The 25,805-nt window shown below is 41.7% G+C and overlaps 2 protein-coding genes across 5 annotated transcripts; one reads left to right on the plus strand and one right to left on the minus strand.

Annotated features, from left to right (window-relative positions):
- Window positions 1-243: 243 nt before the first annotated feature.
- On the minus strand, window positions 244-11,262 carry rangap1b (Ran GTPase activating protein 1b). Of its 2 annotated transcripts, none has more exons than XM_082544027.1 (16): window positions 10,547-11,262; window positions 6,445-6,563; window positions 6,195-6,322; window positions 5,860-5,919; window positions 5,189-5,368; window positions 4,803-4,937; window positions 4,499-4,657; window positions 4,288-4,401; window positions 4,102-4,201; window positions 3,884-3,968; window positions 3,632-3,794; window positions 3,429-3,512; window positions 3,222-3,324; window positions 2,491-2,579; window positions 1,432-1,553; window positions 244-1,293 (listed from the first exon to the last, which is right to left on the minus strand). In XM_082544027.1, exons 2-16 carry the CDS (start codon window positions 6,554-6,556, stop codon window positions 1,215-1,217), a joined length of 1,713 nt encoding a protein of 570 aa, XP_082400153.1. In that variant the 5' UTR covers window positions 6,557-6,563; window positions 10,547-11,262; the 3' UTR covers window positions 244-1,214. The 2 variants fall into 2 exon arrangements, with proteins under 2 accessions (XP_082400153.1, XP_082400152.1); XM_082544026.1 differs by lacking the exon at window positions 10,547-11,262 and adding an exon at window positions 6,916-7,067.
- zc3h7bb (zinc finger CCCH-type containing 7Bb) lies at window positions 10,098-25,232 on the plus strand. 3 transcript variants are annotated; one of them, XM_082544019.1, is made up of 21 exons: window positions 10,098-10,150; window positions 11,269-11,330; window positions 11,429-11,465; window positions 11,774-11,971; window positions 12,193-12,351; window positions 12,498-12,638; window positions 12,721-12,763; window positions 12,852-13,090; window positions 13,207-13,492; window positions 15,330-15,385; window positions 15,493-15,592; window positions 15,805-15,966; window positions 16,078-16,283; window positions 16,386-16,486; window positions 16,664-16,845; window positions 17,075-17,154; window positions 18,561-18,808; window positions 18,929-19,034; window positions 19,198-19,306; window positions 20,479-20,612; window positions 21,088-25,232. In XM_082544019.1, exons 2-21 carry the CDS (start codon window positions 11,272-11,274, stop codon window positions 21,121-21,123), a joined length of 2,682 nt encoding a protein of 893 aa, XP_082400145.1. In that variant the 5' UTR covers window positions 10,098-10,150; window positions 11,269-11,271; the 3' UTR covers window positions 21,124-25,232. The 3 variants fall into 3 exon arrangements, with proteins under 3 accessions (XP_082400145.1, XP_082400146.1, XP_082400144.1); XM_082544020.1 differs by lacking the exon at window positions 10,098-10,150 and adding an exon at window positions 10,176-10,468 and having other exon boundaries at window positions 12,855-13,090; XM_082544018.1 differs by lacking the exon at window positions 10,098-10,150 and adding an exon at window positions 10,177-10,468.
- Window positions 25,233-25,805: the final 573 nt, after the last annotated feature.

Raw genomic sequence — 25,805 nt, forward strand, 5'->3', positions numbered from 1 at the left:
ACTCATCACAGTTTCTGCTTCCTAACTGGACAGATTGTATTCCTTAAGTTTAACTCTTTGTGTTTTGTTGTGATGCTCCATTATTCATCTCACCTGTTTTATTCAACATGGATGCTTTCTGAGGACTGATACTAATAAACGTCACCACTCAAAAAAACAAAACCCCATTACATTTTCTTAGAACGAGTTCAAAGGCGGCTGTTGCAGACATGACTGAAAACACTCAGACAAACGCAGAGGGTGTCAGGTTCGTTAGATGAACTATATTTAAGACAGAACATTTGGTACAAATTACTAATCAGGTAAACCAAAGTTATCGTCAAGGAATAGATGCACAATCAAACAGGTGATCTAAATGCTATATTCCATTCTCATACCACCAACACACAGAGCTATATGAGGTAATACACAGGATGTTGTGCAACATAAAGTCATATAAGAAACTGCAAATAAAAGTGATTCTGGTCCCTGATCATGATGATCCTGCAGTATGGGTTGGTCCCTATGAGCAGCACAATGACAGCTGTGAGTAAACAAACTCTCCCTAAAGTTGCTCTTCTTTCCCTTCAAAGAATTTATTCAAATACATTAAAAAAAAAAACACAACACCTTTTTATTTATTTTACTCATGGATCATAATAATGTTGGCATCACAATTTCTGTCTTAGCACTCCTGAACCAGGTTTTCACAAAAATCAGTAGTTGTATCAGCGCCTGCCACACTGGTGGGATCTCATCTACAAATTTCTCAATTGATTTCAGAAACACTGATGATATGTTAACCCAGATATTTCCACAGATATAAAAGCATGTTTCTGAAATAAATTCCTTTTTTTGTCTTTTTTTTTTTAAATTTGTAAATTTTAACTTGATTAATTACTAAATGTAGGATGTTCGCTTCACTTCAGGTTACAGTCATTAATCATTTTAAACACATTAAGCTCAAGTCTGATTGATGTGAACTTTTTTCTTTTTTAAAGCATTTGTATCTATTTTCTATAAAAATATAAGTCACAAGCACAAGTAGAAAAATAAAAATTAAGACATTCTTGGACAGTCTCTGTGAAGCCTTCATAAAATATGAATGTCAGGAGCAGAAATCAGTGGTTGGACTTGGCCTTTGACTAGAAACCCCCCCCCATCCCTGCTTGTTTTTCAAAGGTGAAAAACTGAATGTGAGTGCAGAGTGTGCCCCTGTGTCAATTAACTCAATGTTAATCCTGGCACCTCCTCTCCAAAGCAGAGCTCAGCCTCTCTCTGGCACTGCCGCATGACTTGAGAACCCCATCGTTCCTGAAGAGTCAAAAAAAAAGAAAAAAAAAAAGAAATGCGCACGTGTGAGGCTGCGGTCTCACTCGTGCAACAGGCTAACACACATTTAAATAGAAATATGAAGTTCAACTAAGTCGAGGTGATGAAAGACTGTTCTACCTGGACAGGAAGATGTGAAGCAGTGAGGCATCGTGCTTAGGGAAGTATTCCTGCTGGACAGCATGTTCCAAACATAGCAGCTGACCCGGGACCAGCAAAGCCTTTTTTGTCTTCCCCTCTCCCTGGAAGTAAAAACAATAAAGAAAAGGCTCACCACATTTAAAACCAACTTACGACCTGGCCATTACAGATTTGCCTGAAAGCTTTCGGCAAAGATCAGCTTTTTAATAGGAATTATGTGAATATGTTAAAATAATAAATAAAAATCTTTTGGGTATGAATGGTGGATGGACTGACCCATATATAGATAGTATCAATACCAATGCTGGTATTGGATCAATACTAGCATGACAGGATCAATACTTTGTTTTTAACCACCAAGTTCAGTATAAAACCCTCTTCATGTTATTATTACTTTTTTCCAGTAATAATAAAATATAAAAAAATATTCTTCAAACATGCACAATGAAAAATGTCTGAACCTTTTTGTGTTGACTGTCACATCTGTTTGATTTATAACCTATATAACATTTAAACAACACAAGACGACCAAAAACTGCTTTAGAGACAGACACATTTAAAGTCCAGGTCTCCAAAAATCCCAGTTTTAAAATACATAAACAGCTGAAAGGTGCGTTTTGTTGTATTAACTAATTATTTTGAAAAGTAAAACTCAGTGATTTAGTGGTCATTAAATGTGTTCAGAATTTGCAAATTGATGATTATTGATCTCAGAACTCATGAGACACTGCTCTCCCCACACAAGCTGCCTTTACAAGTTAAAAGTATCAGCATCATCAATACTTACCTTGTATTTACTCGGTATTGGATCAATCACACAGTACTAGTAAATATCAAGTATTATGGCTCTCTTAAGATAAATTCTGAGATATAACAGAATTATGGATCGCTGAAGTTCCTTAAATATTTGGATGTCTAATCTCTGCCAGCAGATTTGGAGCCCTGCTGAACCTATTCTGTGCATATAAATGACTGATATTGTGTTTATAGTTTCTCGTGAAGTGTTACATAATAGGAAGCACTGCAGCGAAGCTTTACCTTGAGTAGTCCCATCATGACCAGCAGTGTGGAGAGGAAGCAGTATGACTGGAGGGTGGAGCCAGAGAGGAGCTTCTTCAACATTGCATCTGTGGAGCGCAGTGACACACTGCATGTCAGAATCTCAGAGAATAGAAGCTATCCACATGAAAAAGAGGACAGCACAAGAGAGAAACTGCACCTTGACGTCCTCACTAATAAGCAGCCCACTCAGTGCAATTATATTTGAGTAATCTCTGCATGCCAAAGCTTTGAAAAGGGTGTGCTGTGTTGCATTTCAATGTTTGACTATAAAGTGACAGAGGACCCAATTTGGTTGTTCTCATTAATTAGTCATATATAAACTGTTCCAATGATGCCTGCTCATATTAAAAGTTTCAAACAATGACAGCAGTGTCTGTGCTGATGATCCTTGTATGTTAAAAGCTCAGACTTCAGTTTTCCTACTTTTGGCTCTTTATGCAGTCATCTCAATCAATCATGGTCATCTCAGACACACAGCTGTAGCTGTGAGCAGAAAAGCTCCACCTGCTGTTTAATCCTTTTGTTTGTGAGGGGCAGCCAATCAGAAGAAAGTTGGCTTAAATTAAGAGGAGCTTGTTTTTGATGAACTGAGAGGTGGCACCAAGGTCCAATATAAGACAAATAAGGATTATTTTGAACTTTGAATCCTGCAAATGTGGGACTAATGAGGAGCAGAATCAGTCTAATGTAAGTGTGACTTTATTCACCGATAGTATCCAGAACAGCGGCCTTGGTCTCCGGATCTTCACTATATAGGGAACCGATTTTCAGAATGACATCAGCAGCTTTCTGTGGCTCAGATGCATCGACCTGGTGAGAAGACAGCAACAGGTTAAACCCATTCCAGCAAAGTAAAACACGCCAACACCAACATGCTACAAACACTTACTACTGACTACTTAAAAACATGTAACCTCTTGCTGAAGGTGTGTCCTCAACTGTCCCAGCTGGAGAAGCTGTTCTGCAGAGGGGCAGCTGAGGAACGACGTGATCTCCGCCTGTGGACGAACATCGAGACATCACTGAGAACTCTTTTCATTTCCCAGTTTATGTGAAGTAACTAACTGATCAACAATCACATGAAAGCAACTGTTCGTCTAATAAAGCTTCAACTTACAGGACTGTTAGGCGAAACAGGACTATTTCCATTTGTTGTTATGCCGTTTTCACTGCCCTCTTCATTCTCTTCATTGCAGTCATCACTGACATCATCATCATCATTGTCGTCATCATCATCGTTTCCACTGTCATCTTCATCACCCTCATCTCCCTCATCATCACTGTAGCAGTGAAAGTTTTAAATCTATTGTTTGCATGTTTGTGCAGTTAAACACTAAAAATGATTATGGAATTTTAAAGCCTGCGTTACCTGAGTGACTCGAGCACGTCTCCTTTGTTCATGTTCTCCATAGCCTCTCTCAAAGCCTCACAGCCCTCCTCTCCAAGACAGTTACCTATCAGCCACAAACAAAACCAGTTTCAAACTAAAAATGTCTTTTTATTTTACATTTCTGCAGCATTGTTCAATCAACCTGGACCTTCTTTCTCCAAACACATAAAGACCCATTTCATGGTCAATGTGCATACCGTTCAGATCCAATTTCTCCATATCAGCTTTGTCTGCAACAGCCTGAGCCACCACTAGTGCTGCTGCTTCAGTGATCTCACCAAATGACAGATTAAGCTCCTGGAAAAAAAGTTGCATGAGAGAGCACTGTGAGATGGAAGAGACACAAAGGGAAACCAAGTCCTGAGCTGCGATCGTACACTGACCTTGAGGATTGGCAGTCCTTCTCTCAGGACTGCAGCGAGGGCGACAGCTCCCTCAGAACGGACCAGACAGTCACCAAAATTGATCACTTGGATGTTCCTGAGATGCCTCAGAGCCTATAAGGCCAAGTGAATTCGGGGACACAGTCAAACACCGGATAAAGGTCCTCTCTGCTTACAGAAAGTTGCTGAAAAAAAAAAAAAAGGATCTCACCTGTGCCATGGGCAGCGAGCCCTTCTTGGTGAAAGTGTTGTCATTGAGGTTGAGGACTCGAAGCTCTGGGTTATGTCGAATGGCTGAAGCTAACGCCATCACACCTGAGTAGTTTATTCCATTCTGGGGCATGTGAATCTCTTCAAGGCTGCCCATCAGCTGTTGTGAAAGCGAGGAAGAAACTGCATCATAAAACAGAAATGGTCTTTGTTCCTCCCAAATCAAAAGTCCATAATATCATTACATTTACTACACGTCACATTTACGGTAATGTAAAACTGAACAAGGTGGGAGTATTTTGTACCTGAAAGGCCTTAGCCAAGGCGCTAGCTCCTTCATTTTCCAGGCGGTTCCTCCCTGCTATAAACACTCTTAGTCTAAGTGGAGCTCCAAGAGACGATGACTGTCTGTGGCACTCAATCAGGGCTTCAGCCAAGATCTATATTAAACATACAAACATGGATGCTGTTAGAACTATAATGCAAATATACAATAAAGTGTTACATTTTAAAAAATCTGTTAACTACATTAAAAAGCCAACATTTACGTACATAATTTGAGCCTGTGCCTCTGTACACAACCATAGCAAATTTAAAACAAGACAATCAGGGTGTGATTGATGGGCAACTAACATAAATAAATGTGTGTCTTTGTCTATATATTATTTGACAAAGCTGTTTGAGAGCTCACCTTTCCTCCACCAATCCCCATACCACAATTGTTGAGCTTTAGCTCCCTCATGGTGTGGCAGGAGGGGCTCTTAAGCAGCTGCTCGATTCCTTTGACACCATCTGGCCCAAAAGCATTATCACTCAGGTCCAGCTCAGTCAGCCTGGCCCCTGCACTCAATATTGCACTCCCCATGGACCTCTGAAGCACAAGAATAGACAAAAATACAGAACAGTATAAAGCACATTAGATTGTGCATGTATGAACACAAGAAAATTTCAGGAAGCGTAAAAGAACATCAACATTCATACACAGAAAACTGATGTGATATCCCTTTCACGCATAGTGGTCACTACAGTGGACAGCTATTCAAAGGCTGTTTTCTTGTATTTGTGTCAGTGCTGATTGCACATAAACCACCACTACGTTGGACACTGATGTGTCACTTCATACCCTTCCACCAGTGACACATTGCAGTGACATGCAAAAAAAAAAAAACTCTTTGAAAAGTACATGTTTAAAAAAATTAAGTTCAAAAACCTTTTTTTCATGCCTAAAGATGAATAAAAATACTAAAAAACCCTGATTGAGGTTTTCATAATTCATGCATGAAAGGAATATTTAACAGTTCAAGAGTATGAAAGAGGATGGATTCTTCCTTTTATTGGGGGTGTAACTCAGTGGCTTCTCACCAGGGCTGGTGGGATTTCAGAGCGTAGTCTTCCAGTGAACATGTCACTCCAGTAGCATCTCTGAAAGACACCAAAAATGGGAACAGTTAACAGAATGTACCACACTGCAGGAGAGTGTAAAGTATAAATGCTGTTGGAATGTAACAGTATTGTATATTCAAGATGGAAGAATTTTGATGAAATATTTCAACTAAACAAAACTGGTTGTAGTTTGAAACACACTTGAAATATTAGATTACTAAGACAAATAATCTGAAAAGGTTTTTTACTAACAATCAAATCCTAATGATAAATGATCCTTTACTATGATGGGAAATGGTGAACTATGAAAGCACCTGAAGCATGTCTTTGTTCTCCAGAGCCTTTGCAATGGCTTGGGCAGCTTCAACTCCCAGAGTGTTTCCTTCTAGGCGTAGAGCTCTCAAACCCTGGTACTGCTTGATGTCTCGGGCCAGCTGCTCCGCTGAAAGCACAGGGATCAATTTGTCAGATTTAAGCAGTCAACAAGGATCACCTTCATGTCTACAGCACACACAAGGGAATAACAGCAAAAAAAATAAAAAAAATAGAGCTACATATTCTCACCTGATTCTGCATTGTCAAGCTTCAGTCCAAGGCCTTTGTAGCTCAACTCTCCATCACCAACATGGGTCTTAGAGAGAGCATCAGCCAGCTGAGCAATGTCATCTGAAGCCATAGTGACTCTAGAAACATCCACAAATTACGGAGAAGGGGAAAGCGACACATTTTATAAGCTTATCCAGCAACATAAATAAGAATAAATGCAAGCGCAGACACAAAAAAGCCAAATGCTGTTCAGTAAGAGTTAAGAACATTCAGCGTTACAGAAACGTCAAAAAAGTACTGTCAACAACCAAGTTAGCTATTTAGCTGTTCTGTGCTAACTAGTAGTAGTGCGCAACAAGATAAACGCTGACTAAACTAAACTACACTAAACTGAGTGTTTTTTCTGTCTGTTTGAGGAAAATCATCTTGTCTATGAGACACACGACTGTCTTCAAAACGCAGACGACTTTTCAAACTAGAGAAGCTTACCAAATGGTAAATAAAGCGACAACACGCCGCTTCTTCCGCGCGCCGGTTGCTAAATGCCGTGACGTCACGCTGCCTGGATTTTTTTTTTCTTCGTGGATTTTGTCAGCGTCTGAGTATTATCGCCATCTGCTGTTTTCCTCTTGTCTCTGCCGTTTGAGGCCTCGGTTTGAGTTTGAGCGTTGTCTTTTCTTCTCTATGCTTAAACCAGTAAATGAAGATTGTTTTTACCAATGAAAAAAAGCCTTCCACGAGTCAAACGTTCAGGTTATTATATCAAAATTCCAATATTGGCACAAAAATTGAGTTGGTGAGGCAATTTTTATTTTCCAAGTGGTGGAAACACGCTTGTTAAAGATTAAATGTAATTCAATATTTGAAAGAGTAAACAATAGCTGAAAATGTTCTTTGTTTCTACAAAGAAGTTCAAAAACTCACAGGACAGGCTTTGGAATTGGCTGGTGTCCTGACTCATTCACGTTATAACTAATAGGGTTGCTTTGTGAGTCAATGTGGAGAAGCTTTCGGTAGGCCCGGGAGCTCCTCACAGGATAAAGAAGGTGACCCACGTAGGCAGACCTCTGTCCCCTTCATGCCAAAATGTAAAGGCCCGCACAGACAGAGACAGCTAAGAACAAAAATAATGACTCCAAATGTCTAGGTGAACCCTTTAATGAGCTGTGATGACATCACGAGCATGACCTCATGCTGGACAAAATAGTCCATGAGACCAAAATGTATTGAAATTAAAAATATATATATATATATATGTATTTTATGTATGACGATATGTGTTTATTAATTTGACGCATATAGTTCTTTATATTTGGTCCAACCCAATCAGGTCACCCATATCAGAGGAAAACCCGTGTATTCCTTCTGTGTTTCTTGATTTGTAGCATTTTACTTAATTTGTAAGATGCACAACTTATTATTATTTTTTTGTTTTTCTGTTTTTCAATAGATTCGACACCACAGTGTCTGCTCCCACCCCCACAACCTCACCTGTAGTCAGCCTGGAATCCAGAACCACACCACTGTGCCAGCCTCTCTCTTCACATGGCGCTGTTGCCTCCTGTGAGATTCCTGACACCCCTCCCCCACCCATCACCTTCACTCAATACCAGGTTGAGATGCAAATGAGGAGACTTCACTCAGGCAAGTCTGCTGGACCAGACGGAGTGAGTCCCCTTGTCCTCAAGACCTGTGCCCCCCAGCTGTGTGGAGTCTTTCATAAATTGTTTATGCTGAGTCTGAGTCTGCAGAGGGTCCCGGTGATGTGGAAGACATCATGCCTCGTCCCTGTACCAAAGACGCCACGTCCCAGTGGCCCCCAGGATTACAGGCCCGTGGCATTGACCTCCCACATCATGAAGACCCTGGAAAGGCTCATCCTGGACCAGCTGCGACCCATAGTAAGACCACACCTGGATCCCCTTCAGTTCGCTTATCAGCCTCGTCTCGGAACTGAGGACGCCATCATCTACCTGCTCAATCGTGTCTACACCCATCTGGACCAGCCGGCGAGCACTGTGAGGGTCATGTTTTTTGACTTTTCCAGTGCTTTCAACACCATCAGGCCGACCCTCCTGGGTGATAAGTTAGCAGCGATGCAGGTGGATGCTTCTCTGGTGTCCTGGATTGTTGATTACCTGACAGGAAGACCACAATATGTACGTCTCCCACAGTGTGTGTCTGACAAGGTGATCAGCAACACAGGGGCACCACAGGGGGCTGTCCTCTCCCCCTTCCTCTTCACCCTCTACACCACAGACTTCAGCCACTGCACAGAGACATGCCATCTTCAGAAGTTTTCTGATGACTCTGCGGTGGTTGGATGCATCAGCAGGGATGATGAGACAGAGTACCGGGCTGTGGTCGACTCCTTTGTCACGTGGTGTGAGCAGAATCATCTGCAGCTCAACGTGGCAAAGACCAAGGAACTGATCGTGGACTTCAGGAAGACCAGGAAACACTTGACCCCTGTTTCAATTCAGGGGGTCAGTGTTGACATTGTGGAGGACTATAAATACCTTGGAGTACACATTGACAATAAACTGGACTGGGCTAAAAACACCACAGCACTTTACAGGAAGGGCCAGAGTCGTCTCTATTTTTTGAGGCGACTGAGGTCCTTCAACATCTGCCAGAAAATGCTGAGGATTTTCTATGAGTCTGTTGTGGCCAGTGCGATCCTCTATGCTGTTGCATGCTGGGGGAGCAGGCTGAGGGTCGCAGATGCCAACAGACTTAATAAACTGATCCGTAAGGCCAGCAATGTTGTGGGGATGGAGCTGGACTCCCTCAAGGTGGTGTCGGAGAGGCGGATGCTGTCCAAGATAAAGACAATGTTGGATAACACCTCCCACCCACTCCATGACATGCTGGTCAGTCACAGGAGCACGTTCAGTGAGAGACTGAGATTACCGAAAAGCACCACTGAACGACACAGGAAATCATTCCTGCCTGTGGCCATCTCCCTGTACAACGCATCCACTTAACACACTGTTTGCTGCTACAACTACACATGTTTCTTTTCCAACTATTTATTTATGAGTGACTTATGTATGTATGTATGTATATATATGTATATATTGTACTATTCTTAGTTAGTGTATTGTCTGTCTTGTCTTAATGTTGGTTTAAAATGGAGCACTGTAACAAAAAATAATTTCCCCCAGGGATCAATAAAGTATTCTGATTCTGATTCTGATTATTAATGAATTGTGCATAAAGACTAAAGTTTTTTTCTTCTTCACGTAATTAATAAATTAAAATATTAATGATGAAGAAGTCCGGGTACATGAACTATATACGGTAGTATGCAAAAGTCCTGACCTACTCTTATCTCTTTAAAGAGTAAATAAGAAGAAATTCTCTAAAGAAATGAGAACAAGTTATATGTCGTATTCAGCTAGCAACAAAGTAACTAAAGGTACAATTTAAAATAGGTTCTTTGCTACATTGTCTGTTATGTGTTGACAAATCTAACTCTTCTCTTGAGTTTGTTGCCTTTAGTACGCTTGAATGATTCACAGGTCAGTGTTAAATGGGTTAACAAACAAATATAGTGTTCCTCTGAAAATGGTCAGCTGCAAGTACTGAACTGGAAATGAGTGATAAAGCAGTGAATGAAGGATCACTGATTACTCGTTACAAGAAGATCTAGTTCCTGGAAGGAAATGCAAAGATATAAGGGGTGGCTCAAGACTTCTGCACATAACATCGTAGGGGAACGGTAGTAATTTACCAACACACACAGTTTGACACAGTTTTTGCTGCCCTCCTGCGGTCATAGGTCTCTTGTGTCTGGATACTTGTTGCCATACTGCACTGGCCATAACAGCTAGCAGCGGTAGCCAGTAGTTGAGTTGTATCTACCAGCAGCCGTAGCAATAGCTGGAAAAGTCGCTCCGTCCACACACCAATGACAGGAACACTAAACGTAAAAATATGCGCAAGGTTATGTATTGATAATTGGCTGGTTTTTCTCATCGTTATCGCCAACGCTGCATGAAGGTATCTGTGATTTTGAAAAGCGCAGCAACTGAACTCGGTGAGTTGCCGTGCTCTGTCTGGACAGGGTTTAGCTGTTAGCTTTAGCTCCACTAGTAAATGAAGTCAGCTTACTTACCCGGTAGCTAGGTAACTCTGCTTTCGTCCAATGCCCCTTTATGTGTGTCACCTTAACTAGCTAAACGAGACTGTACGATGCGAGTGACTTCTATAGGAATTAAACAGTTTTCAAAGCTCCCTTTGCTTTTCTCCTCTTTACTACGGCTAAGTTACAGTGATTAGCATGTAGCCGAATTAGCTAGTTTCGTCCAGTGGCTAATCCCAAATATCGGTAGAAACACTCATGTAGTGGTTTTCAGCGTTAACTGCATTAGTAGCTGACCCGACTAAAGCTGCATGTCTTATATATATTCTTATCTGATGGTGCAACATTCAGTACGAGCTGAGAAACACGTTCACATGACACGCTAACGTTAGCTATCCTCATCATAGTCCCAACATTGTTTTGGTTGTCGTTGAAAACATCTACGGGGCGTTTAAATGCCCCCCTTTAAAGAATGTCCGCAGTTTTTACGTCGATTAATGTTATTTCTTGCGTAGAGTCTCATTCCCCGGTTACGCTAAATGTTCACCCCACTAACATCAATTATGGCAGGCTTCACCGTGAGCTGACCCCGCTGTTTGTCTAGCATGTTGTAGTGCCAGGCCTTGGCGTAGGACGGGACACAGATGTGTAGCAAAGAGCGATGCTTAGGCTGCCGCTGTCAAAGCTGTAAACATTGTTGTTCAGAAAAAAACAAAACAAAAATAGGTGCAAGTCAATCTTGTCTTCACATTTAGGATATGGATCCTGAACGGCAGAAACGAAGAGAGGAGATTCAGAAGGCCATGAGCTTTATCCAGTAAGAGAGAAATATCTGGAGACCACCAGTGATTTCATACCAAAGTATATAAATTTTGCACGTGTAGATGTTTGACACCTCTCCTTTCCTATCCATAGGTCTTCATTGCCTTTCCCAGAGCCAGAGAGTTATGAGGTATGTGTTGATCTGGTTTATGCTTTTTTTGGAGCTTCATTATCACCATTTTGTTTATGTAATATTTACACGCAGACTGCCACATGACAGTACCCACATTTTGTTCTAATTTTACCCAGGCCAAGGTGTAAACTTGAGTTCAGACATTTTTTAATTTTGTCCTCAGTCTGTTACGCATTCCTCTTCTTATTCCACATTCGTTTACTTTTCTTTCTGTCTAATATTGCCTGTCTTTTTTGTTTTGTTTATGTCTCCTCATTTCAATGCTCATTCAATCATTTTACCCACTTCTTACACATCCCTTTCAGGCATTTCTCACTCAGTTGGTGTGTAACTTGCTGGATGAAGGGAATTCTTGTTTTCGGGATGGAGACTGGCATCAAGCGACCCAGCAGTATGGAGAGGGGATCAGTGTTGCTCGCTACGCCCAGGCTGAGGCTCTCGTCATCCCCCATGAGCTGCTCGAGAGCCTCTACGTCAACAGGGCTGCTGCCTACTACCAGATGGTGAGAAAGAATGGGAGTGGGATGGATGTGTTACCTCCCAAAGTACTTAAAGATGTGTTCATGTGGAAGACTCGAAATCTGTAGAGAGTGAAGTCTCAAGTAAACCTGTAGATACAAGTTTCAAGATTGGTGTAGAATTATCATTACATGTAATTGTACCTTATTAAATCACCTTTGGTGGAGGTATAGGTTATAACTTTTCCTGTGTTTTTCTGACTCAGAGGGAGTACGATCGCGGCGTTCAGGACTGTGACAGCGCACTGTGTGTGTCAGAAGGAAGTCGCAGGGCTCTGTACCGCAAAGCGCTCTGTCTGAGGGAGATGGGACAACTCAGAGAGGCTTACACATGTGGAACCAAATGTCTCCTCACAGCACCAAATGTATGCCACCACTTAAAACAAAGACTTATCATTTAATTTTGAAGCGGAATGGAATACTGTGTGAATATTGTGCTACTGATATGATAACTTCATGGCTTTTACCTATTCTGAGCATCTTTTTTTTTTTTTAATAATTAATCTTCCAGGACAGACAGGTGAGTGATCTGGCTCAGGATCTAGCCAACAAACTGGGACTAAAGGGTCGTAAGGCCTACGTCAGCCCACAAACGGAGTCTACGGCCACTGAAGGTGACAGTCATGGAGAGACTTCCACACCCACTGGAGAGGTACGTGCTGCTGTCACTGTGTAAAGTTTGTAATATAATGAAGTGGCTGAGTGAGAGCCTGATGGGTTCCTCTTTTCTTTAGATGTCCTCCAATGGAATTGAATCTCTGGGTGACATTGCACCAGGTATGTCAGGCTGCCACATGTTGAACTTACCTGCTCATCCCCAGCCCCACTTGTTTCTGACAGTTATGTTCTTATTTCTCCTCCCCAGCAGACATCTCCAGCGCACAGTGCATCCCCGCTCCTTTGGCTACTCCTATTCCAGTCAGCGATGACCCAACGACCACTGTGGTAACCTCGTGCACTGACCTCTCAGAGAGCCCCAGCAGCCAGGTGCCTCCCATGCAGTACTCGGTCCCGGTGTCAGAGCACATGGATGAATGCAGCAGTAGTGTTATTAAGGATGAGCTAGACAGCTTGTTAGAATCCATCCCCAAGAAAGTCAGTGAGGTGAGTGCAGGAAAAAACGATATGACTTGGCACTGTCACTAAACTGGACAGTATTTCTAACCCTTTTATTTCACCAGGAATGATCTAAACTCAGCATATTCCTGTGTCTCCTCCAGACTCCAGTGGGTGCTATTCCCACAAACCTGCCCAACACAGCAGTTGGTCTCCGGCCTCCTTACTCACCCAGCCTTCCAGCCCCTTCATCCCAGCTTTCCCAAGCCTTTTTTAGCTCTTCAATCAGCGACATTCCTCCTCTGGAAGCTTACTCGTCGCTGCGGGACCAGGGCTCCACCCAGGCGCAGGACGCACTGGGAGGCTTTTCCACGACGTCTATGGAAGGAGAAGGGAAGGCAGGAGTCGCCGCTGGGGGACTCGACTCATTGTCAGAGTACACTCTCCCTGGTGAGCGGAAAGGGAAAGTTTTCATGAATGGTTTGCTGCTTGACAACACATGTTGATCTAAGTAAAAAACTTTTGTGAAGAAAAAGCATTTAAGGGTTTAAAATAAATTGCACATGGAATGCTTATGTGCATAAGGATGCTTATGCAGTTTAGGATCTGATGGTTTGCACTTAAAATGACTTAGTGCAGCTGCAGGAATGAAAGTGTGTCGATAAGCATGCCAACTGTGATTTAAGTACAGTATAGACGATATTACCCCATACCAATAGGATGCACATTAATTAAATTTGACCCAGTACAATGATTTTAAGTAGAGATGGACCGATCCAATATTACGTATCGGTATTGGTCCGATACTGACCTAAATTACTGGATCGGATATCGGAGAAAAATAAAAAATGTAATCCGATCCATTAAATATCACGAAAGCACCTCACAAAACTTGCAACACGCCGTAACTCACCTCAGAACGTTAGCACGTCGGAGCAGTATGCATCACGTGATAGAGCGGCTGTGGCATGCCGGACCTGTCGGTGGTCTGGATAGCATTTGGAGCTTCGCTAGCAACCTGGCATTTCATCTCCGACAAAGTTATCCCCGAGAGAAGTAAAGCAAGTGTGTAAGTCCATCTCTGAATGTTTGTAAAGCATTCCTGTGTTAATCTTAACGAGCGACTGCCTCTCGCTCTCCGGCTGCTACTTCAATCGTGAAACTGCTTAATGATCAGCTGATCGGCTTTTCTGTCGTGAGTCCATCTCTCTTGTTTGTTTTTGGCCCACTTTGCGCCATAAAGAGGAAACCAGCGGCTGAACAACAGCAGCACGTTTAAGCTTGATAAGCTGTTGTTAGAATTTATTTAATATTACTTTCTACTCGAGGATCTTTTTCTACGTAGCTGACGGCTGGTAACTGTGCAGGGGCGGATCTAGCAAAGTTTAGCCAGGGGGGCCGATAGGGCATGAACAGGGAAAAGGGGGCACAAAGACATACTTTTCTTTCTTATTCTCATTTAAAATGTCTAGCTTTTAATAAATAATTATCTGACACCCAAAGTTTTAATTTGATGTAAAATGAATAGAAGTCAATTACTGTATATAGTGACTATTAAGTCTAATATATATACCCTAGTAAGCTATAGTACTTTTTCCTTTGGGAAGGTACCATCTGTGCAGTCTGCAATTTTGTTGAAGAAAGATGTTGAATCTATTTAATATTTCTTGAAAAATAATTGATTTCTGTGCATTTTTTTTCACACTGCATCAAATTAAGGTTGATTACGTCGACTAAGCATCATGAGGTGGCGCGTGAGGGGTGGTTCCCTATTTTTTATTTATTTATTTTTGTTGTTGCTGGGAGTTGGAACCCTATTAGTTAGGTTGCTTAATATTTACGCTAAGTACTCTTTAAAATACCAGAATAGGGAGGATGGTGTAGGTTTAAGTTTATTAGATTGATCAGTATTGCTGAACTATGAAATATTTTTTTTGTATACAGGTATAACAGAATAGCTTTAGTGTAGTTGTTGTTTTAAACTTGAGTATGAACTTGCAGACTTGCAAAATGCAGCAAGATATTTTAAAAAACAGTTTTGTTGATTAAAAAACACTATATCGGATTCATATCGGTATCGGCAGATATCCAAATTTATGATATCGGTATCGGTATCGGACATAAAAAAGTGGTATCGTGCCATCTCTAATTTTAAGTTGCTTATCTGCCAGAGCACAGTTTCTAGGGAGCTGGCTTTAACCTGAGATATGCATCATCAGCAGACGGTGTGAGTCAGCAACAATACAATGTGAAGTCTGACATCAGTGTCCTTGTCTGTGTTCTTCAGGGGGACGAGTGTGTCACAGCTTCATTCCTGGAATGCGCAACCACAGTGCACATGCAGTAAGCAAAACACACATATCTGTTACAAGAAATCCATTTTATTTTTTAGTTGTTTATTTACATTGTCTTTCTTTTATATCACATCTCTTTCTACTCTTCTTTTTCAGAATGGTCCAGCAGGGACCAACCTGTCTCTGCTCTCCAGGAATCCTCTGGCTGCCACACACGAGTTTCGGCAGGCCTGTCATGCCTGTTACAGCAGAATAGGTTTGTATTACCAGCCTTTGACATGCTGTCCTTTGTCCTGAATTTTCTGAATGTTCACAGTAGGGTGTTGCAGCATCACTGTGTCTAATGTATGAATTGCCGTACATTTCTTGGGGAATTTTTAACTTAGTTGCTGACAAGATGTTAACAGAAGACCACTTATTGCTCTTTTTGAAATAATCAGTATCTAACTATTTCTTCCTCCTACTCAGGTCCACGAGTGATGGACTATAAGTATCAGCCAGAGGCAGCACATCGCTGTAAAAGAGATGTGCTGCTGTGTCGTCTCAAAAATTCAGACGACCCCACCTGGAAGAGGATTCGGCCCCGGCCTGCACGGAACAATTTCCTGGGGGCTTTTGTACTCTGTAAGGGTATGTTTCCCGTGGGGAGTTAACGCTGGAATATGTAATCTATCAGATACACATTTGATCACCATTACATTTATATTCTGTTGAGTATTCTCTCTCTGCCTGGTCCCACAGAGGTACAGGAGCGTCAGGAGTGCCAGTATGGGGAGAACTGCACGTTTGCGTACTGCCAGGAGGAGATCGATGTGTGGACTCAGGAGAGGAAAGGCGCTCTGAGTCGAGAGCTGCTGTTTGATCCTCTGGGCAGCACAGAGAGGCGGGCACTGAGTGTCACCAGACTTCTGCAGCTCCACATGGGCATGTTCATGTTCCTCTGTGAGGTCAGACCACAGTCTGCTATACATTTCCTCTTTAGATTCTTTGGCGTTTGTAAAAGTGGAAATGGATCTTCACTCGTCTGCCTTAACTTTCTTTCTTAACAGGAATGCTTTGACAGTAAACCTCGCATCATCAGCAAACGCAGCAAAGAAAACTTGGCGGTCTGTTCAAATCTCACAGCTCGACACCCGTTTGACGATAACAAGTGAGTGTAACAGGTTTACCGTGTCTTCACTTTGCTGAAGTAACTGGTTTTCTAATCAGTTTAGCTTTTTCTAATAAAATTCTGATTGATTTTTTTCTTTAAGTGGTAAAAGCTGGTCACTGTACAGAAAAGAGACAAGTGTGTCATCGTGTGCTTTAATCTTACTTTCTCCTGCAGGTGCCTGGTGCATGTGGTAAGGTCAGCCAATGTGCGATACAGTAAGGTGCGTCCTCTTCACCCGCTCTGCCAGTTTGATATTTGTCGGCATGAGGTTCGCTATGGGTGCCAGCGTGAGGACAGTTGCTCCTTTGCGCACTCTGTCATAGAGCTCAAATGCTGGGTTCTGCAGCAGGACACAGGTAGGTAGAAACCAGACTCAGCTGCAATTTTAATTTGTTCAAGATATTAAATGTAATCCAGTAAACAGTCATTAATAATAGCGCCCACTCTTGACAAATGTCTGACATATTTGAATGTTATGGAAAAGCAGCTGTTGTAAACACAATGACAATCAGCACTAACCAGCAGTTATTAACTGAGCATCAAATAAAGATGCTTTCACTGAGCTGTGACAAACATTTCCTGTAGGTATCACCCATGAAGAGATGGTGCAAGAGTCCAAGAGGCACTGGCAACGACTGGAGCAGAATGCACAGAAGCAGCAGAAGGTGAGGCTGTAAAAGCCCCTGAGACATTTGGATACATTTTGGGTGATCACAGTCCTTAAAAAGTTTTAAATGTCTTTAAATACATGGTAAAAAAAATTAGAGGAACACTTTGAAACCATGTTAGATCTTAATGGGGGAAAAAAATCCTGTTGGATATCTACGCTGATATGCACTGGGTAATGTGTTAGGAATTAAACAATGCCACATCATTTGATACATGCAGCCCGACACTGTAGGGGCATGCTCCTAATGAGAAGATGGATGATGGGCGAGGGCATCTGTGAGCTCCTCTGCAGAGTCTAAAGTTCAGGCTGGCAGTGTGAGATGGACCGAAACATAATATCCCAGACGTGTCTGCTTGGATTTAGTTCAGACGAAGAAACTGCACCAGGGTAGGGTCTGAAAGTGAATCCAAGGAATTCATCCTCATACCTGAATTCTGTTGAGTTCTGTGTGTTTCTTCATGGATATGTCTCCTTAGACCATCACTAACCCACCAACAGACCTTTAATTCTAAACGATGATACAGGGAGGATAATCTTCTCCACTGCTTCTCCAGACCCTTTCATGTTTGGGACATGTGCTGATTGTTTGGTGAAAGATATTTACACCAGAGTCCTCCTGTAGGTCATTTTGTAGCTCTGGCAGTTTTCGTCCTGTTCCTTCTTGCACAAAAGAGCAGATGCCGGTCCTAGTGATGGGTCAAGGAGCTTCTATGGCCCTGTCCAGCTCTCCCACTGTAACTGCTTCTTGGAAACTCCTCTATGCTCTCGAGACTGTGCTGGGAGAAACGGCAAACTTTCTGGCAATGATGATGTGCTATCCTGAAGGAGTTGGACCACCTGTGCAATTTCTGTAGGATCCAGATATCGCCTCATGCTACCAGTAGTGATTTTATTTAATATTTATTTAATTTAATTTATCTAAAACTGGGCACAAGAAACTGTTGTATTTGGTGGTTAGAACTGGTGCTTTAATTTGTCGCTCATACGCTCTAGAAGTGATTTTTCCGTTGCACATTGCTTTGAAGTTGACAGCTGGTCTATTGCAGATACTCCAGGGTCTGGTTGCCTAGGTGACCCTGTAATGTATTTACTACTACGTTATGCAATGGTATTCTTCCCTCTCATTGGTAATCACTTCAGTTGCTTGCCTGGAAGTTGAGAAAAGTTTTTCTTGGGTTTCGCCCAGTTTTTGTCACCAATGGTTATTTTGTCCGAAGTCACTTAACGACGTTGAATATCATTCACTTTCTCTTCCAATGTGTACAATGTCTAAGACTCCTGGTTAGACCCAAAATTGGATAAATGTCTTTAAGTTTGTGCATTTTGTAGCTTTCTAGGGGTAATGCAGGAATTCATTCCTCTGTTTTCTCATATTTAATGAATGAATTTGTTTTGTTTCAGCCCATCCATATACCCCATCCAAGCAGCAGTGTTCCTGTAGGAGGGCTTGGGGGAATGGGTGGTGGAGTAGGAGTAGGAGGAGATTGCATAGGTGGCAGTGGTGTGAGCCCAGTGGGTGGGTTAGGAGCAGGAAGAGGTCGCCCCCTCAACCTGAAAATGAAGTTTGTGTGTGGTCAGTGCTGGAGAGAAGGTCAGGTCAACGAGCCGGACAAGAACCTCAAGTACTGTACTGCCAAGGCACGGCACAGGTGAGGCCCCATTCACACATGCACACGTGCTGACTGTGTTTTCTCAGGTGGTCTAGCAAGTTTGATGACTTTATGTCACGGTATCTTTAAGGCTCCCATGTTTGCTCTCTGTTTCTTCAGCTGGACGAAAGAACGCCGGGTGTTGCTGGTAAAGTCATTTGAGAAGAAGAAGTGGGTTGTTGTTCGGCCTCTTCCCTTCTCCCGCACCTATCCACAGCAATATGACGTGAGTTCCTCTGTTTTTCTTTCCTCTTCAGTTCATGTTTACTCCACCCTCTTTCTGCCCCTCCACCTATCACATGTAGAATCCAGCTGACTGGTTTTGCCTCGGGGCACAGCCGTTTTTGTAACTCACAAACTTGAATCTTTGCTTTACATATTTCACCCAGATGTGCGTGCACGTGATGAAGCAGAAGAAGTGCCACTATATTGGGAACTGCTCTTTTGCCCACAGTCTTGAGGAGAGGGACGTCTGGACGTACATGAAAAACAACAGCTGTAAGCTTCTGGTTCAGCCTAGGACAACTGTACTGAGATCAGGCCATTAAGAGCTTGTAAATATACAAAGGCAGCAGTGTGCGAGCTCCACCTTACACTTTCATATGTGGATTAAGTGATTCAGGTTGGAGTTTGTCATGTGAAAAAGTCAAATGGAGACGGGGACAAATAAACATTTAATCCCTTTAAGGATTAGGTTCTTTATCCAATAAAAACACTATTGTTGTGTTGGGAAAAGTGCACCCTTCACTCTAAAAAGAAGTATTGCAGCCTTTAGCTGCACATAACAATGACAATACTACTAAGACTATATTATGCAAAATGACTTCATTTGCATGGGATTTGAATTTGGGCTTATTCCCTTATCCACCAGCGTCCCTTATTGAGCCATGGTGGGTTAGTTAGTGTAGTAATGAGAGATCCAACATTCAGACCTCACATTAACTTCAAGAGCTCTTTGATGTGATGTAGAATTTGTTGTTTATTCAATAACTGCAGCCATCTAATTCCCTGCGGCTGCTGACAAACCTCAAACCATAACATTTCCACCCCCATGCTGCTTCTGAGAACTAGACTTCTGCAGGTCCTTGAATTTTGTTTTATTAGATCGTCTGAATGTAAGACCCTAAATGTGCAGTACAATGCAGTCAGGTTTCCAAAATTGTTTGGATTATGGAATTAGGTTACTTATCTAAAGGAGGTATAACTCCATTAACTTCTATTTGTTTGTTGTTTTGAGTTCATCCCACTGTAACAAAACCGAGCCGGGGCAGACTGTCCAGACCCTAAATGGCTGGATCTTCTCATTCTTTTCCTTTTTTAAATAAATTTAATGGATATTTATATGCAAGATGCACTTTTCATGAAAACAAAACAAACAGGTTTATCTGTAGTCACTATTATAAAGATAATGCTAAAAAAAACAGACACTATTTTCCACTTAGTTTGGGAAAAATACTACATTAGTGAAAACGGGCTTTGTTTAGCTGGATCTGTTTTTAATTTTCTTATCATGCTCTCATATCCACCGTCCCTTTGTCCTCAACTGCAGCCACTATAAAAGCCTCTAATTCTTTTCTTTTTTGTATTCCATTTGCACTGACTGTTTCTGATTATCATCTTCAAGGTTACTGATATTATCATAATTTTCCGTCTTCCCTCGATCCTTTTAGTGAGAGACATGCAGCAGATGTATGAACTGTGGCTGCAGCTCACCAATCAGAGCAGACGCTCAGATAACTCTGCTGTGACCCCGCCCCCAGAAGACAAGCAGGTCACCATAACAGCAGATTACACAGAAGCCATGGTGAGTGTTTAAAAAGACGTCAATATCCGAGGTCAAACCTTGCTTATTTTCCTATTCTTAATCTCCACTGAGCAAAATATGATGATGAGCAGATTGCAACAACAGACTGTATATGAAAGGCAAAAACATTTGGCTTCTGGTCTCCACATTTTGACGGTATAGTTTTAGATTTTAGGATTTTCCATTAGGTGGCAGTGCCTGGTACCGTGTACTTTTCCATGTACTTTGTTTAGTACCTATTCAGCTGGCCCTGTTGCTATAACAAGCCACACACATTATGTCGTACTTGTAGTGAAAAAGGGCTATTATATTATTATTAGTCATCAGCTAATGCTCATGGCACATTTCTACAACTTAGTGCTTACTGTTGGTTTTTAATGTTAAAGTCTGTCGGGACTGTTTGGAGCCAGCATCAAGCGCCACATCTGTGCAGCTTGTTGGCATGTGACACAACAGATGGTTTGCGTCATTTCAGGGAGGCCGGCAGTTATCGGACGGGGACGACCTTTAGGCAAAGCTGTGTTGAATAGAAGCAGCCAATCGCCGCCGAACTGCATCAGAGAGATGGGCATGCCACACCAGCTACAACCGAACAGTCTGTCATCTTACCAGTCTGACCTTCTCTAACATCTCGACAGCAGCGAGAAAGCAAATTGACATGAAAAACAATTGAACCCACCCTCACACAAACATTTTACACACAAATCACAGGAGCCAATTCAAGCTTTGTAAATACAGTGCGGGACATGAGCCTTTTGTTTTCCCATCGTGCTGCAGTCAGAATATGACTCCTTTAGGTTCCCAGAAATTCCAGAGACAGCTTTTTTTGTTTTGACTAAAGTAAGTGTTCCCAAGTGTTTTCATACAGCAGCTCTGTCCACCAGAATCCATTGTTTTGGTTGTTTCTTTGTTTTTCCAAATCCTTGTTGCACTGGAGCAGTTCTTGGGTGAGCGCGCTGGTCGCAGCTCTAACATTTTTCTCGCTGATAGTTCAGAAACCCAGTAAATGCTCGCCATTCCAGCGGGCAAATGCTCTCAGTGCTGTAATGGCTATCAAAAGTGAAGAAACTGTAACGCATTGGAGAAAGAGGCTCCTGGTGGACATGCCTCGCTAAGCTCTGCAACAACCAAATCCTGCTCTTCTTCCTTTGTGGGAATATAGTGAGAGGATCAGAATAAATTCAATTGATTTCTGAGCAACATTTTTGTTTTCCAAGGAGAGTTACACGGTTCCTTGTTCTATTGTCTGCCATATTGGTAGAAGCTATGAATGTAATGCCTGCATGGGCCTTCATAAAGAGAAGATTAGTCATGTAACATGTTGCTGTGCCGGAATGTATGCAAGTTTATTTCCCAAAAACGGTTTAATTGCAGTTCTCGCCCCTCTTTTATAGAAAAAAAGGCCCCTTAGTAGCTGGTTGTGTTATCATACCAACGCTTCCTGAGTGGGATGAGCACAGACACATTCTTACTTGGTAACCTTATACCTGCTGCCCACAGAGAGTCAACTTGAATGTCATTTTCTCTCAGGCTGACAAAAGAGGGAGGTAAAATTATGCTTTCACAACATAGTTGATCAAACCCCTTGATTAAAGTACACAAGGCTGATGGCTAAGTTTCCTCGAGGCTATATTCTTCATAAAATACTGTACTGGCATGCAGCTGACAGACGGGTGAAGCTGGTGTTGGAGAGCTACCGAAAAGTGACTGCAGCATTTCACAATCCCATCTGGAGTTGCCCTTCTGTAATGGATCAGACTGAGGGTGGCTGTTTAAAAGTAATGATCTCACTTGGACTGAAGCAAAGTGAAAATGTTGCCTGTGCAGAATATTTGAGTTGTAAGAGGGGAAAAAATAGCTTTGTAGTTGTTCAAGATGAAAGAATGACATCCAGATGAATAATAACTTAAACATAAAGATATAATAAGGATGATTGAAACTATATTTTTCTAGTTTAAAGTTGTATTGTTTGAGAAGATTTGAATGCAAAGGCAAGTGGGCATTCCTTCAGTCCAGCTGAGTTCATCACAAACCAGTTGCACTCCCACATCCTTCAGATGGAGACCGGTGTTCCTCATATGAGCCCAAATGTATCTGTTCCCGATAGCTAACGATAGCCCGCCTGGGGGAAACGTGCTAGCTTGAGATGGGGAAAGAATTCACACCACATATTGTGCCTATAAACAGCACCACATGTGACTGACACACACACACACACACACACACACACACACACACACACACACACACAGGATATCTGTTGCCATCTTATTCTAGCCTTTAATGTGGATAGACACGATGAAGGTATGTCTATATTCAGATACATACATATTATACATATTTACAAATAATGCTATACTACTAATAATAATTGATAACTTAGCAGTTAAGCTTAATAAATATATAACCTGAAAACCTGTATTGATTACATAGAACTTCTTGTTATTGAGGTATTGCTATATGACATGTATCGCTGAACTAGATGACTATAGTGAATTTTTTTTTTTTAAAGATTCTTTTTATTTTGAAAAGTTTTCCTTCAGTGTGGGTTGTTCCAGACAGGGTTAGATACAAGTGGCTGAATGTGGAGAGATGGATCACCGAGAGGGTCAAATATTTGCACTTGGAGCAGAGGGCTAGAAGTCAAACAAGTCAGTCAAGTTGAAGTTGTTTTGTTTTTTTTTCCGCAATCAGAACAGCGTAAACTGGATTTGCAGGATGCTGTAATTTTCCAGTTGTACACTCTGCTAGTACAGGAGAACGCTGTGGTTAAGAGGAGCAAAGGAGAGACCTAAAGAAACAAGAGCATCAAACCACAGGATACTTACTTTACATGAGTTTTCTGATGTTGCTGACCACTGAACGAGCTGACCAAAAACGCAGCTCGCACGTCAGTCTGGCAGGTCGCGTGGCAGCAGATCAGGCCTTGTCTGGAACAGCCCTCTTATTAGCTTCTTCGAGGGATCGTATTACTACTGCTCCTAGTATTATGATGAATATGATGACTATAATGATTGCTATTTCGATTTCTCTTCTATATGCTATTGATATATGTATGTTAATTGCAATGTATAACTCTCTCTTTATATATGTATCCATGTATGAATATAATATGCATCTGTGTATGCTGCTAGTGCACAGCTCTGTTTGGGGGTGAAGGCAGTGAGCAGAAAACACAGATTCTGGTAGATTTCATTTATCAGCTGCCAACAGCTGTAGACTTGTAAATGAGCGCTATATCTGAGATCTTCTGGTAGGACCAAAGGGTAAAACTAGATAGTTGATGATTAAAGTATATATACTGTAACGTCTTTCCTTCTTGCAGTGTCTCAGTTTGATCCTACCAGCAGAACTCACTGCTCACTGCCTTTGCTTTGCCTCTTTGGTTGAGCTGATTCACCGGGCAAGGACAGATCTGGAAACGACCGCATACACAGAGGCTTATATACTCCCGTATAGCGCCTTATTCAATATACTTCACCTATAAGATGATAACATACCCCTATTGTATAACCCTCCTTACTATATACAGTATATGATACTTGATACCTATTATAATACTTAGACACCCTTATAAGGTAATCTGAATAAGAGATGATGGGCTGTCTTTTTTTCCGTGGCTGTTGAAAAGTGTGCTGTGGTCAGAAATGTGTTCTCATCTTGCTTTTGAGAGTTAAATGGGACAGGCTATAAAGGAGAGTGGCGCTCACCCAAAGAAAATATAATTTGAGTTTTTTTAAAAATCCCATTTGGCCAACATAGACTAAAATTTGTCGATCTGGATTTAGGTTTTTGCTGTTTAAATAAGAGAGCAAATCATTTGAGGTGAGGCTCCTCTCCCTAGTGTTTGTGAGAGAGGTTGGGGAAACAAAGAAGCAAATGTCTGGGCTGCTTGTTGTGTGCGTGCCGTTTAAAAGCCGACGAATCATGACACAACCTTATCGAGCGTGTGACGGATTCTGGTGCCAAAGCATCTGATAAAACAGCCAGATTTGCTCGCGTATATGTGGAAGAAATTACTTTTCTCTACCCCCCCTCTTAAAATAAAGGGGGTCAAATAATGAATTTTGTTGCTCACACAGGCATGCTTCTTCTGAATGTCACCTGACTTCAAAGTTGTGTGTTCTGATAAAGTGTCCTGATCCAGTCACTTCACTTTAATGCATCTTGCCGCAGTGAAATGACGTTACACGCTGCCCAGTTGCTGCTCCAAAAAGAAATATTCAAGTGACCTACCATCCCGTTGCCTCTTTGCCACTCCGGCTCCCCCACCCTCCGATGAAGTTTGTGTCATGTGTTTGGCAGCACCAACACACACCTACACAGCTACAAAAGACTGAACGAATCAGTTTTCAAAAGGTTCGAATTTTTTTTTATTTTTTGGGTTATTGTTTTCGGCAACTTCGAATGAGGAAACCAGGGATGCAAGAAGTGGAAAAAACAAGGCCTCTGTTTATTTGTTTGTTTTGTATGTTTTTCTTTTTTAAAAACAACATTTTGTTGTTATTTTTTTCCCCTTCTTGACTTTTTCTCTTTTCTCCTCCCTGGTTGGAAGTTGATGATCACACATGTGGACCAAATCTCTTGAAAGCATTTAATAAACTTTTAGAAAAAACAAAACCCAGTGGATTCTATTCCTTAAAATTAAGCACCCTGACATTAATCCATGAGTATGATTGGTGGCAGTCAAAATATGAAACGCTGAAACTTAATGGTGACAGGATTTATTACAAACCGGTCTGACTGCCACGCTCAGAGTTTAACGAGTCCTACACGTGACTTACAGAGATCTTACAAAACACCCTTTGCAGAGCCTGCTCTTCAGTCTGAGGCCTTAGATGCACTTTGGAGCCACAGTGAAAGTTAAATGGAGACTCTCCTCTGCCCTTTAATTTAGACATTTCTCTCAGCAAACATAAACTGCATGAATAGACTCCATAAAAGTTCATAATTAGTATAATACAGGGGTGTCAAACTCATTTTACACTGAGCCGCATGCAGCTCATTTTGATCTTAAGTGGGTCGGACCAGTGAAAGTAAAGAAGATAGAAAACTACACAATTAATTCCTGAGATTACGTTTCAACAGCATCTCTCTTTTTCTGCATAATAAAGAGATCCCGCTCTAGTAAATGAAAGATATGTCCACAGCACTCTTTAGACTTGATCTAAGTAATAGATGTGTAAATTATAG

This window comes from Aulonocara stuartgranti (assembly GCF_965226115.1).
Source record: "Aulonocara stuartgranti genome assembly, chromosome: 8".
NCBI classification, from domain to species: domain Eukaryota; kingdom Metazoa; phylum Chordata; class Actinopteri; order Cichliformes; family Cichlidae; genus Aulonocara; species Aulonocara stuartgranti.

Bases quoted from the DNA above. Each gene is read 5' to 3' on its own strand.
- rangap1b (XM_082544027.1), bottom strand. From the start codon at position 6,556: ATGGCTTCAGATGACATTGCTCAGCTGGCTGATGCTCTCTCTAAGACC. The intron at 3,325-3,428 runs GTTACATGTTTT...TCTTCTCACCAG, and splicing joins GGACACACCTTCAGCAAGAG to GTCGATGCATCTGAGCCACA. The intron at 2,580-3,221 runs GTGAATAAAGTC...TGCGCTCCACAG, and splicing joins CGCTGTTCTGGATACTATCG to ATGCAATGTTGAAGAAGCTC.
- zc3h7bb (XM_082544019.1), top strand. From the start codon at position 11,272: ATGGATCCTGAACGGCAGAAACGAAGAGAGGAGATTCAGAAGGCCATG. The intron at 11,331-11,428 runs GTAAGAGAGAAA...TCCTATCCATAG, and splicing joins AAGGCCATGAGCTTTATCCA to GTCTTCATTGCCTTTCCCAG. The intron at 19,035-19,197 runs GTGAGTTCCTCT...TATTTCACCCAG, and splicing joins CCTATCCACAGCAATATGAC to ATGTGCGTGCACGTGATGAA.